Here is a 17014-nt window from a genome sequence, read left to right as displayed (position 1 = left end):
AGTGAGCCTTCTGTGTAATTTAATTATTGCTAAGGTAAAAGCCCCAATAGATTATCATGTACCAGTATATGATCACTCCATATATTTGTATATCTATATTCACACTGTTTACATACTGCATACGTTCTGCGACAGTATTGCCATCTAAAGTTCTTCTAAACGCATACATCAACCAATAGCGTATATTTTTTGTCGATCTCCCTTTCTCACTCTCAAGCTTACTAACTTTAGCTCTCTCTTACCTCTCGCTCCATGCCACAGTGCGTGATGCGATTGCTCTATCTCACTCCCTCTCTCCTTCTTCTTTACTGGCTTGCTCACTCCATGGCTATTTTCTTCATGCTACGTTCGCCCTTTCTCACTCTCTTTCAATCGGTCTCAATCGCTCTCTCCCTTTTCGCCAAAAACGCTGCACATCTTCGTGACGCTAATATTGTTATAATTGCGTTTCATTCGTAAAAAATACTATCATGCGCCTAAAAAAGTTTCACTACAAAAACTTAGGTACTTACTTATTGAATAGTTCGATAATATACGACATTATCGGAGACGAGAATGTTAAATTACAATATGGGAAAAAGTAAAGGGCTCAAATTGGCTTGAAGTGTGCGCTTCTAATTAAAATATATAACCTAACATTAGTAACATAACTTGATAATGCTTTTTAAAGCTATAAAAAAATAAATTAATGGCGCTACAAGCTTTTTAGGTCTGGCCCTCAGATTTCTATATCTGTTTCATGATCATTTGTTAATCGAATAAGCAAGTAGGTGATCAACCTTCTGTGCCTGACGCAAGCCGTCGACTTTTTGGGTCTAAGGCAAGCCGGTTTCCTCACGATGTTTTTCTTCACCGTTCGAACTAATGTTAAATACAGAGAGAACACAGAGAGTGCACAGCCAGGGATCGAACCTACGACCTCAGGGATGAAAGTCGCACGCTGAAGCCACTAGGCTTTGGCCTAGTGGCTGCTCTCAAAGCTATACTTTTTACATATATATAGCATAGGTACATCACACTCTCAATAGTACTTTTTTCATAAGTACTGTCAATTAGCCGATTACTGAAATGCACTCATATATAATGTGAAATTATGTTAATAAATTATTTACGTTCGCTAAATATTTTTTTCATTAAATGAACTTGCGTAAGACAATATCAAATTCTGATCATGTTGCTGTCAACTCATTGTTGTTGTCAACTCTTTAGAACTATTAAGGGTTGAAGCCCGCCATTTTGTTGTGAAATAAGTACTAAAATACGACCTTTACTCAAAGTCGTTGATTAACGGTTAACGGCTCATTGAGACATTGCATTGCAGTTATTGTACGACAGTATTTTCTAACCGTGAACACATCAAGAGATCCTTATGAAATTTTAGTGTCACCAACACACAATTGCTCAAACCTTATTTAATAATATTCTAATATATAATAAGGTATGTAGACAGTATAACAAAAACAATAAATATAGTCATATCTAGAATATAATAAAGCTTAATGACAATGCATGCTCCACCACAATGTATATACAAAAATTGGTTCGCAATGGCTATTAAACTGCTTAATCACCTTCCTAGAAGTTACACGAAAGATTTGACACCGATTGTAAATAACTTAACTTTGACATTATTTTATGTACTTAATAAGACATTGTAAAAGTTTATATGACACTAGCTGCCCCCGCGAACTTCGTTTCTCCTTAATGTGGTTTTAGTTAGCCTTAATACCGTGACACGAAAGAATAATTTCACTGTATTATCGTCACAATAATTTGAATTTGATTTACACTTCGGTCTAAGTAACACGGAAATAATTGGATTTCACGGTATTTCGTTTACTACAAAATAAATTAAATTGATACTTTAACCTCAATAACACGTGGTAATCATGATGTTGAATTTTAGCATAGCAGTGCCATCTATTGATCACTTACTCAATCCAGTCGAAAAGTATCGACATCTGTTAGAATCTTTTGGAGTTAACAGATAATTATTGTGACTGTCAATTAATTATAGACAAATAATTTGCAATAAAATAAAATTGCGACTATAATTAAAGATCTAAGCTATCCAGACTGCTCACGGTGTGCCAATTTAATTTAAAATCGGTTAAGTAGTTTAGGAGTACATCGCGGACAAACATCGTGACGGGAGATTTATATATATTAAAATTTGCATGCCTATTTATATTATCTCGATCTAATTGTACCACTATCTTGATAAATAAACGATTATTATAATTAATTAACCTTAACCGACTTTCAGAATAGGAATTATAATTGAAAATCCACTATGTTTTTGATCGAAATACGATCAAAAACATCTCCTACGAAGTTTAACTTCAAGAATCTATTAGAATACACAGACGAGGACATTATTTTTAGCCATCAAGCATTGTCTATGACCTTTTTGTCACGTGACCGGCGTGACTTGATGTGAGACAGATTTTTAACACACAGAAGCGATCGAAAAATTTAAAGACAGACAAGACACGACATAACATATAAATTATGGGGTTGTAGCGCTAGTTTTAAATAACAACGTATGTTGTCTTGTTCAATAAAGGCATTACTAAACTTTGCAATGTTCTAACATTGAAGAAGCTTGCGAGTTGAGGAAAATCTCAAATTAAAACACGAGTGACCGCGCTTCCGTTTGGACGTAATGTTTGTGTGTTCAAGGTGATATTCATAATCTTAAACGGTAAGTTAGAAAAGTTAACAAGTAGTAGAATTTACGACATCAACCAGGTGTACATGAGATGCTAAAATTGTTCCATAGAGCGTAGTAGGATAAAAGGTCGAATGCCTCCGAAAGGTCAAGGAAGCGAGCGTAAACAGCTGTCATTGATTCTTCAAACACAGTAAAGCATATTCAGTGGACAACCCCGGACGTCCAACTTACTGTCCTTAAACTGTTAGTTTTTGTATATTTTGTGAATACTGTCAAACACTTTTGCTACGATTGTGGCGACCTCATCACTGAATTGAAGAAACTTAAATATAGACAACATGAAGGTTACACTCGTTTTTTTTAAATATTTTAATTAATGATTTGATTGCTGATAATTAAAACATCTTAACGGATGTTAACGTTAATATTACGCGTGAATATGGCATTCATGTATGGCCTCAATTATATTCAGCCGTAGCTATTGTTACAACGTTTAATAAACTGGATGGCTAATTCTTGGGCCATTCGTACGACCATGTGCCAGGAACTTAAAAAAATGTGTGTGTGTATTAGTGTACAGACATAAGAAGTGAAACTTCTTTATAACCTTATTTTTCGAAAAATTCAACTTTATAGAAATTGGTTAAATAATGTTAAATTAGATAAAGTTTAATAAAAGGCTTTTATTATTTTATATATTTTTACGACGCTGATAAAGAAGTTTCACTTCAAATCTTACATAATAATTTAATATGTAACATATTAATGTTCTTACACTTACTCTAACAGTGACATGATCGCTATCGAACGAATAGCATAAGCGTTAGCTAGCCAGTTTATTAAATGTTGCAACAAACGCTACGGCTCAATATCTTTCAGGCCGTTAGTTAAACAGCGCCGTTTAGTTAAAAGGCTAGGCCGTTAATTGAACGGCTTATTAAGCTAGTTGGCTGCGATACCTACTAATATATGTACACCTACTTACAACTTGCAAACTTGACATTTGTCGTCGACTACCAATTATTGTTAAAACCCAAGACAAGGTTGGCGATATTATTAAAATTCGTCAATTATTTATTTTAATATTGGTTTCATCATTTGATCGCGAGAACAATAAGCATTGGACTAAAATCTTATGAATTAAAATAAAATAAATAAAAATTTTAGTGGTTTCCGTGGAAAATTAGATAAGCGAAAAACACATTACATATTTCAATATTCCAGATGAACAAATTACTGATAATACTTGCCGTCGTATCCCTGGCGTTTTGCCAGGACAGTATCTCTGGAGACTTGGATACGGTGATCAAGCAGGTATTTGGTGAAAGCCCTGGGAATCTCGGCCTGAAGAAGCCTTCAACCATTGTGCCTCCAGTGATGGTACGTGGTAAGTCATGTTTAGACTATATACGAATTTGGTAACAATTTATAAAATTCTAAATCCGTTCAAAACTCATCAGCTCCCGGGAGTTGTATTGTTCGGGTGCACTGCAAAATATGGGATCTGATAATACGCAATCAAAGGCAAATCATTTATTTCTATTGAAAAGTCAAAATTACATAATTAACGTAAATGAAAAAAATCCGTAAATATTTAAAAAAAAATAACTCCAGTTCCAAAGCTCCTTCCAAAAGGTAGTCTCAAATGGAGATTGAGTAAGAAACTCCATAATTACTTTTTTAAATTAGTTTTTACAATATTTTGTATAAATTGATTTTATAAGTATATGTGAAGACATGTATCTAGAATACAAAAACTACAATAAAATAAAATTGGCACATGGTGTTATAAAAAACAATGCAGCAGATAACTTAATTATGTAGATATTTTTTTTATTTATTTACACTTCGTTACACTACAATATAAAAAAATTTAACATAATTAAATCAAAAGGAGGGCAAATGGCGGCCTTATCGGTTACGAGCAATCTCTTCCAGGCAACCACTAAAGAACCCACCCACTGAGTAAAGAAAAAATAAAAATAAAAATGTATTAAATTACATAAGATAGGCAAGTAGTGCAAAATATAAGTAAAACACATTTATTAAGACAAAACTAAACAGGAACAAAAAAAAACAAACTAAACTAAAAAGATGATACATTAAAAATAGAAAGTAAAAATACACGTAAATCACGATAATTTAAGATAAGTCTCACGTCAGTTAGTAGTTAGTAAGAAAGTTACTGCTCACACATTCACAATCTGAGATTCAGTCAATCTGCTTCCGTCACCCCCTTTCAAACATCTAGAAGCTCGCTGGAGTTTCACCCCTGCCTTATTTATATCTCCAGGTGCCGCACTGCACGATTTGGTTCGTCGTTTCTTGTAAAAACAGCGAAGGAGTGGAACACCTTGCTCCCTTCCTTCCACCCTTCCTTCCCGTTTAAATAGGCACTCGGGCACTCTGAAAGGTTTTTAATTTGTATGCCTTATTTTTGACAGCTACATCAGCCACACCAGCATCATGTATATTGAACGATGGATCATCCGGCGCGTGTGTAAACAATTATCTGTGCAACGCAAACAATTATGTTATAAATGACGGTGTAGGCATCATTGATAGAAGGTAACTTTTATTTGTACACTTAATAGTAAAAAAACTAGAATAATAAGACAGTGTCATGTCGTTGGTAAGTGTTGATGGAATTATGGTGTTGGCTTAGCGCCTCGACGGCTCTGCCTGGATTATTTAACCTACCTATGGAAGAATAGGGGTTTTTACCACCACTAATACAAAAATGTCTCCTGCGAAATTCAGACTTTGGGTTAGGTTGATAGTACTTGTAAATATACACAGCAGCCAGAAACACTGGCAGCGCAATTCAGGACATCGTCATCATTGGAGATTGTATGTCGATTCACATTTTCAGAGACCAACACCGACTCTGCACATACTATGAGGTGTGCTGTTCATTGTCTGATAGAAGAAAGTCTGGAGATCTTATAACCACAGCACCACCCGTTGATCGGGTATGTATACTTCATTTCTTATGTTGTTAAGGTTCATTTGAAGCTCATTACGCAGGTCGAGTTGGACCATCGGAGTATGGAATACACTTCTAAGCACAGATCCTCGACGCGAATCTCAACTTGAGAGCTGATCACCTACTTTCGTATTAACAATAAACAACATAAAATATATTCTCACTCCATATTTTCGAGCGGAAGATTCTTCGAAGAAGCGTTGGTCCTGTTTGCGACCACGGTGTTTGTATTCGCTACAATGAAGAACTTTATAACATCTTTGATGACGCCAACATTGTCCAATTCATAAAATGCAACAGGCTCTAATGGTTGGGACATGTGCACTGAATGGCGGATGACAGAACCCTTAATGACAGGTCCTTACTGTATTCACAACCCGGTGGCCAGAGAAAATCCGGTAGGCCGAGGTTACGTTGGTGGGATGGAGTTGTCAAGGACGGGGTTCAATGTTGGACGCGAGAAGCACTGGATAAATTGCGATGGCGAAGTGTACTTTAGTAGGCTAAGGCCCAAAAGGGGTCATATAGCCATTGATGATGATATTCTCACTGGTTCTCAATCACTCACTAACATATTAGTATTTATTTTATACAATTCGATTTTCCAGCGCGAAGGTTGCGGCCGGCGTAACCAAGGTGGCCTTGGTTTTCGTATCACAAGTGACAGTGATGACGAAGCGCAATTCGGGGAATTTCCATGGATGGTTGCCATACTCAAGTAAAAATGTTTCCCTATTAAAAATATAGATTATATAGATCATAATTATAATTGTTTTAAGGAAATAGTACCAGCACCACATAATCTTACATCTAGTTCTGAATTCGTTGATCCCAGGATTGAGCCTGTGGATGCAGAGGATCCAGAAGGCAAGAAGCGGAACGTCTACGTTGGTGGAGGTTCTCTCATTCATCCCCGTGCAGTTCTGACAGTAGCACACTATGTCACTGCATCTAAAACATTTAGAGTGAGAGCTGGGGAATGGGACACCCAGACCACTAAGGAGATTTACCCTTACCAAGACAGAGATGTCTCCGAAATCCTGATTCACAAGGACTTTAATAAAAGTAAGTAAAACATTTGTTTTATACGGCGATCGAATTATGATTTAATTGCTGTAATGTCATTATACGGGCTGACCAAAAAGTCGTGGATTAAACGCAACCAGAAGTTGAATGGGGTCATCAGGTGCAAAAAATTGTTCTACGGGAGGTCCTTAAACTCGACCCCTACAGAGTTCTCATTTTTTGCGTTTTTAAAAGTAAATTTCCTTGTTTACTAATTCTTATTAAAATTAGAAAAGATCTACATCCTGTATATTTTTTATACTAGCCACTAAATACTGATGAGAACCTGAGTAAGACATACTATTTATGGTTGTTTATTGGGTGTATTAAAGATTATATTAATGTCGAAGGGAAATTTTGCGACTGCTTGCTCCAATGATTTTTTTGAGAATCAATTTCGCCATGTGGTTTAGAGCAGGCCATGTGCCATAATAATTTGACCATAATTTGAAGTCTAAAGGAGGTCTGGGCTAGATGAAAGCCAGTCTTCGGCTCTTATAAAGTCCGGAACGTTGGTTTCAAGCCAGGCTGGTTAGTCGTTACCTTGTGACCGTGTGTAAGGTACAGAAACCAGAATTTTTTAAAAGTGTATTGCTGAGAGATTTCACAACACGATCCAAGATTGTATCTTGATACAAATGGCTGATCTTTTCACTCTTCTATCACAAAAATTTAGTTTTATGAGGCCTTGATAAGACACGCCCAACCAAACCATCACTGACGCAAGATAATGTTCGTAATCACGTTGTACCTTTCCGACCGTTTGAGCAGCTTAAGCAGGTGAAGAAGATATTCGTATTGCGATAGAAGGCGTTTCGACGAATGGTCTTCGACAGACCAAGTGTTGTTGTTTCTGTTGATAGGATATATACGGCTGCTTGGTATCATCTTTTGAAGTGAAGAATATGAGTAACGGCTGATCACTGCAATCCTATTTTCTTTAACATCCCAATCCAATGTGGATTGATTAATTTGTAAAAAAATATGTATAATGGCGCAAAATCGAAAAAAAAAATTAAAGAAATAAAAAATTGAAAAAAAGAAAAGTTTTTATATAACAGTATTTATGGCCATTATAACTAGCCTCTCAATATGGCGTGTTTGTTGATTTATTGTATACAAAACCTATTCAAGGAAATCTCTTCTACGACATTGCTCTCCTATTCCTTGCATCTTCAATGGAGTATGCGCTGAACGTCGGCATCGTGTGTCTACCACCACCTGGACAACGTACTCTCGCTGGAACTCGATGCTTAGCGTCTGGTTGGGGAAAGGACAAGTCTGAAAAAGAGGGACGCTTTCAAGTTATTTTGAGAAAGGCGAGTTGATACCTTAAGTCAGATCCACCAGCTTTAGCCGTCTGTGTGTCAATCCGAAACAATTTAAATGAAGTAAAAAGCTATATTTTTGACAGGTGGAAGTCCCAGTAGTAGATAGACGTGAATGTGAAACTGCTCTACGGAAAACCCGTCTGGGCGATTTCTTTAAGCTCCACGCATCCTTCATGTGCGCTGGTGGGGAGAATGGAAAGGATACTTGTAAGGGAGACGGTGGTTCGCCACTTGTTTGCCCTGTACCGGTAAGGCTAATATTATTATTTGATCTTCAAAATTCTACATTACATTTACACTTTGAATTTGTCTCCCCGCGCGCTGCAGCCCCCATCAAGGGCTATAAGCCCGCCCCCGTACCGAACACATACACCACCCGAAGGGGGCACATGCCCCGAACGGGCCAAAGCTCACCCTTTTCGAGGGAGTGTAGCAAATACCACACGACTTTATATGTGGTTGTAGTTATAACTTATTACGTGGTTCAAACAAAAATTATTTCACCCCCTGAGTTAAATTAAGCAATTAACTTTTATTTATTTATTTCTTTCCTTATTTCCTATTTTTACAGTAACTTAATACCAATGCAATAGAAAACTAAACTAAAAACAATATAAACATAACAAGTAAAAACTTAAAATCTAAACCATTTTGTAACTAATTATAAATAATGCAATTCTTGTGAATTCAGCCAGTGTGCAAATAAAAACATCTGTCTCACAAGCAATAATATTTAGGATGCGCAAGACACGCGTAAATGGTGCTTCTCTAAGTAAGTTCGTACGCGCCCGAGGCACTGCCAGCAATTGCGATCGCTTACCACGCCGAGAGTGATTATTTGGCACACGCAGCCCCAGTCTCTCCAACATTTACGCATTATATATTTTTCCTCTAAGGACCTTAAAAAAATATAATGTGATAGTAAGGTCCCTCCTTACGTCTAACTTGTTGTATCCCACCCAAGACAAACAAAGTTGGTTATATTATTGGGTAAAGTGGGTACACTCCATACAACCTCGTGTAAATGTATGTCGTAAATTTATTTTGAATACGCTCCACCATTAGAGAATATTTCTTTTCTTGTGGGGCCCAAATCAAGTGCGTTATGCAATGCCATTACCGCTTTTATATTAGAAAAACCTTTGGTCATGCGCAAAATAAACCATAAATTCCTATAAGATTTTTTACAAAATAATTTTATATAACTTATATGTGTTTTCCAAATATAAAAAATCACATTTACATTACAGTTATACAATCACAATAATTTATCATATAATAAAGGTGTTTGTGCTGGAATGAAGGCGGTGATTTCTTCCTTCTAACAGTCTAACTACTGACTGACCAGTCCAATGTCCCCAGTGCATTAGATCGAGCGTGCTAATAAAGTATTCTCCGCTGTGTATAGATGCAGCCTTTCGTTAATTATCAGATTAACCGATAGGACGTGGTTCCTCCCTTTAAGTCGACGGAAAAGCTACACTTTCCTTCCTCCATATAAATTAAATCAATATTTTAAAAAATAACACACAAGTCTATGGTTCAGGTCACTTACATCATAAATTAGAAGCTATTCATTGCGCTTCCTCAAACTCATCTTGCCATTTCTTCTTTTTAGTAATGTTTGATTAACATAACATAGGTTTGTAGAAATTTTTCAAGAGAAAGTAGACATACAAACATTGCAAATAGCCGTGTGTTTTCTTTGTTGTTGATGGATCTCTTATGAATTTTGATTAGTCTGCTGCTGATAATATTAAATTAAATTCCACCTATATCACCTCGACGCCTGCTGTTCGACGACTGAGCGTTTTTCAAAGCAATTTTTGCCGCGCACCACCGCTATGTGGAACCAGCTGCCTACTGAAGTATTTCCGAACCAATTCGACTTAGGGTCCTTCAAAAAAAGAGCGTACCAATTCTTTAAAAGCCGGCAACGTATTCGTGAGCTCTCTGGCATTGAGAGTGTCCATGGCCGGCGGTATCACTTAACATCAGGTGAGCCTCCTGCCCATTTGTTTTATAAAAATATATATATATATTAGCGTGACCGCGGCAGGACCGTACTGTTCACGCATCAATAGTTGTTGTTCCAAAGTTATCATAGCTTCATTGTTTTTATATTCAGATTTTTATTTAATATTTAATTTGTTCCAGTACGAGAAAGACAGATACATGCAGAGCGGTATTGTCGCGTGGGGTATTGGGTGTGGTCAGGATGGGACACCAGGTGTCTATGTGGATGTAGCCAACCTACGCGACTGGATCGACGACAAAATGGCCGGCAAAGGGTTTGACACTACGATATACACATATTAAAATTAAATAAAGTACACGAAAAATATTATTTTCTTACTTTTAAACTAGATTTTAACCATTTCAGATTAATCATTAGTGTCTGGACCAACCAACACAGGCTTTCAGAAACTAATGATTAATCTGAAGCACAGATCGGAGTCAAATCGGAAGCACAGAAGGCTGATCACCTACTTTCCTATTAGATTAACGAATGATTATGAAACAGATACAGAAACTGAGGTCCAGACTTAAAAAGGTTGTAGCGCCATTGATTTTTGTTCACTGGAACCTACACAAATTTTGGCCATGCATCCATATAAATAAATGAATAATTAAATTGTCATTTTTAATTATGTTTTATTCATAATCTCAAGAATCCGCGGAACCTGTCTCTACCACGTAGCAAGCTTGTAAATACGTCAAGCTTTTCACGTGTTATTTATCATTCTCAAATTATTCACATATATATTTCGATAAAAAAACATCTCCGATAAGTTAGCCGATAGCAATGACAATTGTTACCTGTGATTGACGTATAGAAATCAACATAAGTTTTTTAACTTACTTGACAGACAAGATACACGAAGGAACAGATACATTGTGGGCTGGTATGCATATGACAAAACTTCACGTCAGAAATAGCTTATGAGTTGAGGAACAGCTCAAGTTATAACAAGTGATTCGCTTCGCGCTTCCATTTGGACGTAATGTTTGTGTGTTCAAGTTTGAAAATGTGTCATAGTTGAAGTATAGTATTTGACAGGATTCTTCAAACACAGGGGCTGATTCAGTAGGTAGTCTCGGACAATAACCTAACAGATTGTCCCTTAACTCTATATAGTTATTTATAGTAGTCTAGTCTTGCCATAAATAGAGAAACAAAATTTTCTATTGCAAATAACATTTATTACTTTTACAGTGTTTTAGTTTAATAAATAATATAAAAGCTTATTCAAAGTGGTCTCTATTGGCTGCAATACGTATTTAAACGTTGAGGCCAGGTAACAATAGAAGCACGCACTTTTTCCATGGGAAAATTCTTCACTGCCAAACCTACGGATTGTGTTAGGGACTCCAAATTATCATAGCATTTTACTCTAAAATTAAACTCTAAATTACTTCCTAAAACTAACCATAAATCGTAATCCAGCGGGGTTAACGCCGGGACTAGACGACGGCCAGTCTGTAGCTCTGATGAAGTCTGAAACCATCGTTACCAACCAAGACTACGTACTAAGCTTTGTGACCCGTCGCCGAGTCTTGCTGGAAGGACCATTCTTGGTTATTGAACGTGGTGTTGTTAAGGGGCTTCACTACCTTCTCCTAATGGTATCTTGATACACTTGTGCCGATGTTTTGATACCTTTTTTCATAAAAGTATGGCTCAGTCACTCCTTCATAGCTAATACCCCACCAAACCAACACTGATGGCGAATAGTGCCCACGTTGCACTGTGTCGACTTATTGGAAAGCTTCCTTAGAGCTTTGAGCATAAATATGCTCATATTGTTTGTTAAATTATTGCTCAATTGTAAACAAAATCTCATCCGTAAACAAAACTTTTCTGTGACCTCCTCTCTTTACGTACCGCTTTGACCACCTTTTTCATACGAACACTACGTGAACGGCCAGATCGTTTTCTGTCACAAACAGAGGTATCGTTGTACATATGTATAGCCCGGTATACAAATATTTTACTAATACCAAGCATATGGGAAGTTTTTAAAATTGCATTTGCTATGCGATCACTGCGTTTCGGTTCTCTTTATCACCACCCTCCATTTTAATATCGCAAAATGTTGTACAATGTATTGGCGCCAAAAATGATGTAAAAATGACAGATTCTAAATTCAAATGTATTTTTTTATTTTATATTCATAAGTATTTATGGCCAGACTTAGGGTCTGTTTCACAATGTATGGATAAAGTACCAAATAGCTTTGTAACACATAAATTATTTGGAAGATAAAAGTTCCGAATAAGTCGCGTTTCATCGGACTCATAAGTTATGTTGGACTATGTGACGAATAACCTTATTTGACAGTCGTGATACGCAACAATAGTTCTTATCCTACCAATAAGTACTAAATAGCTTATTTGGAACTTATGTAGAACTTATTTCTACATTGTGAAACAGACCAGTATATTGAGAATGTTGTCAAACACATTTGCTATGATTGTGGCGAGTGCGATATATATATATATATATAAGGTCCTTGGGGCGTTGGCGTTGGGAAATTGGCGTTTTGTATGGGAGGAACAAAAAGTCGAATATTTTTAAATATAATATATTTAATTAATCAAAGTATGAACCATTGTTTTCTATGCACTTTTGCCATCTCATAGGTAGTTCATTGATCCCTTTACTAAAAAAAAACAGTCGGACGGGAATCAATAAAATCTGTGAAGGCGATTTGGACTGCCCCATCAGTTGTCCAGTTGTCCAAATTTAGAAAAAAATGGTAATCTGTTGGAGCAAGGTCCGGGGAGTACGGAGGATGTCTTAGACATTCCAATTGAAGCTCTTCTAATTTGGTAGCCGTCTGTTGTGCAGTGTGTGGTCTAGCGTTGTCGTGAAGTAGCAGGGGCGTGGAGCGATTGACCAGCCTAGGTTGTTTAGCCGCTAGCTTTTCCATCATGATTTGCAATTGCTGACAATAGACATCAGCCGTAATAGTCTGGCCAGATTTGAGAAAACTGCAATGAACAATACCGGCACTAGTCCACCAAACGCTTACAAGTTATTTTTTTGGGGTTAAGAAATGCTATACTGTGATCCGGAAGCAGACAGAGCTTTTTATGATTTAAAAAAAAAATATTTTATAGACTTAAAAGTTCATAACTCTTTCTAAAAACTATCAGGAACTATCGAACTATTGTGTTTGCTGCCAGTACTCTTATTTTTGTGCTCTGCTGGTAAGTGCTCTGCCAACTTCAAAGACACAATGGAATCTGGATGATATAACTGTATTTCTTGGAATCACCATGGATTCAAAAATCTCATATTAACGGATTGGCGACGAGACTTAGTTCTGCAGTAAGTTCTTACGCGGTTAAAAAAAATCGATCACTAACTGATGTTGATACAGCTAGACTTGTTTATTTTAGTTACTTTTACAGATTAATGACTTATGGCCTATTATTATGGGGTCATGCTGCTGATGTCGAAATTATCTTATTGTGACGTTCATGACGTTGTTTAGCCACAGCCACGCATTGCAGGACTACGTGGGTGACTGATTCCTCTACGCTGGCTCTGCCTCTGCACAGGCTGTCTGGCTCTAGTCCCTATCATTGTTTTTAGATTGGTTCTATTTAAGTCGCTTTTTAAACAATAAAATAACATATTAAATAATTTATTCTAGATGAAAAAAATACTAATATTAGTCGCCATTTTACCTGGCTTTTTGCCAGAACTGTAAGACTGGGCCGGAGTATGATTTCTTTAAAACGATATTTGATGATGCTGTTCTGAAATCGTCTTTAACCGTCCCTAGATCAACCGTCTTCACTTCAACTGTCTTTCCGGAGACGCTTGGTAAGAGAGCATTATTTTTTATTTTTCTCTTGTATTAGATATTTATATGTATTAATGGATAATTTATTTATATATGGGATGTGAAGTTCATATAAGGCTATTTTTCGGGAGTCATTAAATGGGTTAAGTCCATAAAAATATTTTTGTGAGCTTAGTTTCTATAAACTATAATCAATGTGGTTATAATATGTATTGCACCGGAACATATAGTTTATAAATTTCCTTGGAAACTTTCGTAAGATCCTAAACGAGAAATAAATTGTATTATTTTACAGCCACATTTTCGCCAATTCGTTAATTTGCGACGTTTCGTGTTATATGAGTCACTAACGGATATCCATTCGTAAGATTGTAAACGGTTAGGTTAGGTTAGTGACTTATTCAACCAATCAGAGCGCAAAAGGCGTTTGGTTATCGCTTATTTATTATTTTACGCGTGAGATCGGTAACTTTATCAATTTACGAAAATGTTACTTATAAAAGTTATATATAAACCATAAAGTAATAATAATACAATGTAATGCTTTCAAGGGGAAGGTAATAAAACTTTTAAAGGTTAAGACCATAATTTTTGACAACATTTATAAAAAACTTACTGCTCTGATTATTATGACACTTGCTTTCCTATTTTCATATGTCTGATTCTGTTATTCTGAAGTGAAACTTCTTTTACGGATGCAACGCAATAATAATAATATTAGCGTCGCGAAGATGTGCAGCGTTTTTGTGGAAAAAAAGGGAGAGAGCGATTGAGACCGATTGAGAGAGAGTGAGAAAGGGCGAATGTAGCATGAAGCAAATAGCCATGGAGTGAGAGTAGGGAGCAAGCAAGTGAGAAAGATCGAGAGAGAGAGTGAGAGTGAGATAGAGCAAACGCCGCATCATGCACAGTGCCATGGAGCGAGAGGTGGGAGAGCGCTATAGTGAGAAAGATTGGAGAGAGAGTAAGAAAAAATACACGCTATTAGTTGATGTATTTGTTTAGTTACATATTAGAACTTTAGATGGAAATTCTGTCGCATAACGTAAACAGTGTGAATATATATATATATATATATATATATATATATATATATATATACAAATATATGGAGTGATTATATACTGGTACATGATCATCTATTGGGGCTTTTACCTTAGTAATAATTAATTTACAAAGAATTTTCACTTCTGACATGTGTACTTTGTGTGTACGCACTTTTTTATATAATTAATCAATATGAATGTACCATTGCAAATAAACGATTTATCCCATTATATATTAATACACACCAGCACCTGGGACACTGCAAAATTAAGTACAAAATTAGTTTTAAAATCCAGCGTAATGTTCCTTCCAATTTTAAGGCAATAAACGTTAGTAACATCCCAATAGACTTATCCTATAATTCTTAATAAAGGTATGTGTTAACCTGTGGCAATATCAACGACCATGATTGCTGAAAACGGAAAGTCGAGTTATACAAATAATCCAATAAGTTAAATAAGTTCGCGCCTATCGTCGATTTCTACTCAATCCGAGAAGAGAGCTGCGTACGACAGCGCTTTGGAAAAACTACAGTTTAACTTATACATAACATTGCTAAGTCCTGTCTCTCTCTGGGTTGAAAACTCATGTCTGAATATCGTGGTTTGATATACATTAAGACAGTCATATACAGTCTTGCGTATATAATTTCCCTTCGATAATTTGGATCCGGTGCTTTTACAACAGTGTATAATTTTAAAAACGACGACCAGTCTTTGACTTGATTAGTCCCGAGTTGGCGAACGTTCACACGATCTTTTGCCTTCGGTGTCGCCAATCACGATGACCTTCTCTAGGTTATCGTCCCCAACGCATTGTGTGACCAAAGTACGAAATGATTCGCTGGCGTGTTATAGTTGATAAACGGGTTTTAATATTGAGCTGGACAAGGATGCATTGGTGAGTTTAGCGGTTCTCGGTATTCCTCCATCCAGCACCACGTTTCAATAGAATCAATACCTATCTCGGGCTAATTTTCACTTCCATATAGGAAGATAGAAATATCAAGGGCATGGGTGAGACAATTTTGGAGTCTTATGCTCGTTTGTTATATAACGAACAGGAGGCACAACCCTCGGTCCTGGCCTTGGGGATCGTTTGAATTAGGCCAAGTAGGTGTTCAACCTTCAGTGTCTGATGCCAGAAGTCAGTCTGATGGGAAGTCCCAATCATTTGAAAACCTCGACTATCTACGGAAGCAGGAACACAAAGCAGAAGGTTTTGAATATAATAATAAAAATGTGTGCGTGTACTAGTGTACGCACGTAAGAAGTGAAATTTCTTTAAGACCTTATTTATCGAAAGATAATCAACGAAATGCAACTTTACAGAAATTGGTTAAATAAAGTTGAACAAAAGGGTTTTATTATCAGAGACACGAATACAAATAATACAATTATTTCATTTTACATTATTACTACTAACATTGTTACAGAATTTCATTAATTGTAATATAATTATTACTATCATTGTTATCCTTATTATATATTTTTGTTATTAATGTTCTCGAATTTCTTCGAATCAACCGTGGTACGAAAAGATGGCGCGTAACAGAAAAATATGACGGTATTTTTTTCCAACGCCGATAATGTTACTTCAATTGAAATTCGGGAATGCTATGGGATAGCATAGCAAAATATCTCATATGAAAATATTTTATGTTACTGATAAGATAGAAAAACAATGATTTGAATGAAATCAAGCAATTTAAATCTCTAACGAGCCGCTGTCCGTAAAAACCCGCGGGAATTTCCTTTTGATAATTCCTAGAACGAAGATGTTTTGATGTGATTTGACATTTTGAAAATATTATTATTACGAAGGTCATCCATCAAAGCGATCTGATATTCATACCAGATAATGTCAGAGGGCTCGCGAGTGCTGTTTCTCTTTTCTTGAAGGCCCCTAAGCCGAACAGGTTTGGACATACTTCAGTAGGCCGCTGGTTTTAGATCAGCAGCGTCAGAAACTGCATTAAAAAAAGCTCAGTACTGGAACGATGCCATTGACGTGATACGGGTGGAATTTCGTATTCTGCCTTGACGTCTGATGATGAAAGTCAGCAAACCAATGGGTTTATATGCGAATTTATCGT

General features: G+C 36.4%; 1 protein-coding gene across 2 annotated transcripts; it reads left to right on the top strand.

Annotated features, from left to right (window-relative positions):
* The first annotated feature begins 2459 nt into the window (after positions 1-2459).
* LOC123718003 (phenoloxidase-activating factor 2-like) lies at positions 2460-10691 on the top strand. Of its 2 annotated transcripts, none has more exons than XM_045674341.1 (9): positions 2460-2704; positions 3899-4061; positions 5119-5242; positions 5547-5646; positions 6269-6378; positions 6496-6725; positions 7860-8044; positions 8140-8304; positions 10214-10691. In XM_045674341.1, exons 2-9 carry the CDS (start codon positions 3899-3901, stop codon positions 10373-10375), a joined length of 1239 nt encoding a protein of 412 aa, XP_045530297.1. In that variant the 5' UTR covers positions 2460-2704; the 3' UTR covers positions 10376-10691. The 2 variants fall into 2 exon arrangements, with proteins under 2 accessions (XP_045530297.1, XP_045530296.1); XM_045674340.1 differs by lacking the exon at positions 2460-2704 and adding an exon at positions 2883-3018.
* The last annotated feature ends 6323 nt before the right edge of the window (positions 10692-17014 follow it).

Source organism: Pieris brassicae, chromosome 14, assembly GCF_905147105.1.
Source record: "Pieris brassicae chromosome 14, ilPieBrab1.1, whole genome shotgun sequence".
Taxonomy (NCBI): domain Eukaryota; kingdom Metazoa; phylum Arthropoda; class Insecta; order Lepidoptera; family Pieridae; genus Pieris; species Pieris brassicae.
This window is presented reverse-complemented; position numbering and strand designations above follow the sequence as displayed.

Coding starts and splice junctions, on each gene's coding strand:
- LOC123718003 (XM_045674340.1), top strand. Junction 8,045..8,139: donor TTCAAGTTATTTTGAGAAAG/GCGAGTTGATAC, acceptor TATTTTTGACAG/GTGGAAGTCCCAGTAGTAGA. Junction 8,305..10,213: donor CACTTGTTTGCCCTGTACCG/GTAAGGCTAATA, acceptor AATTTGTTCCAG/TACGAGAAAGACAGATACAT.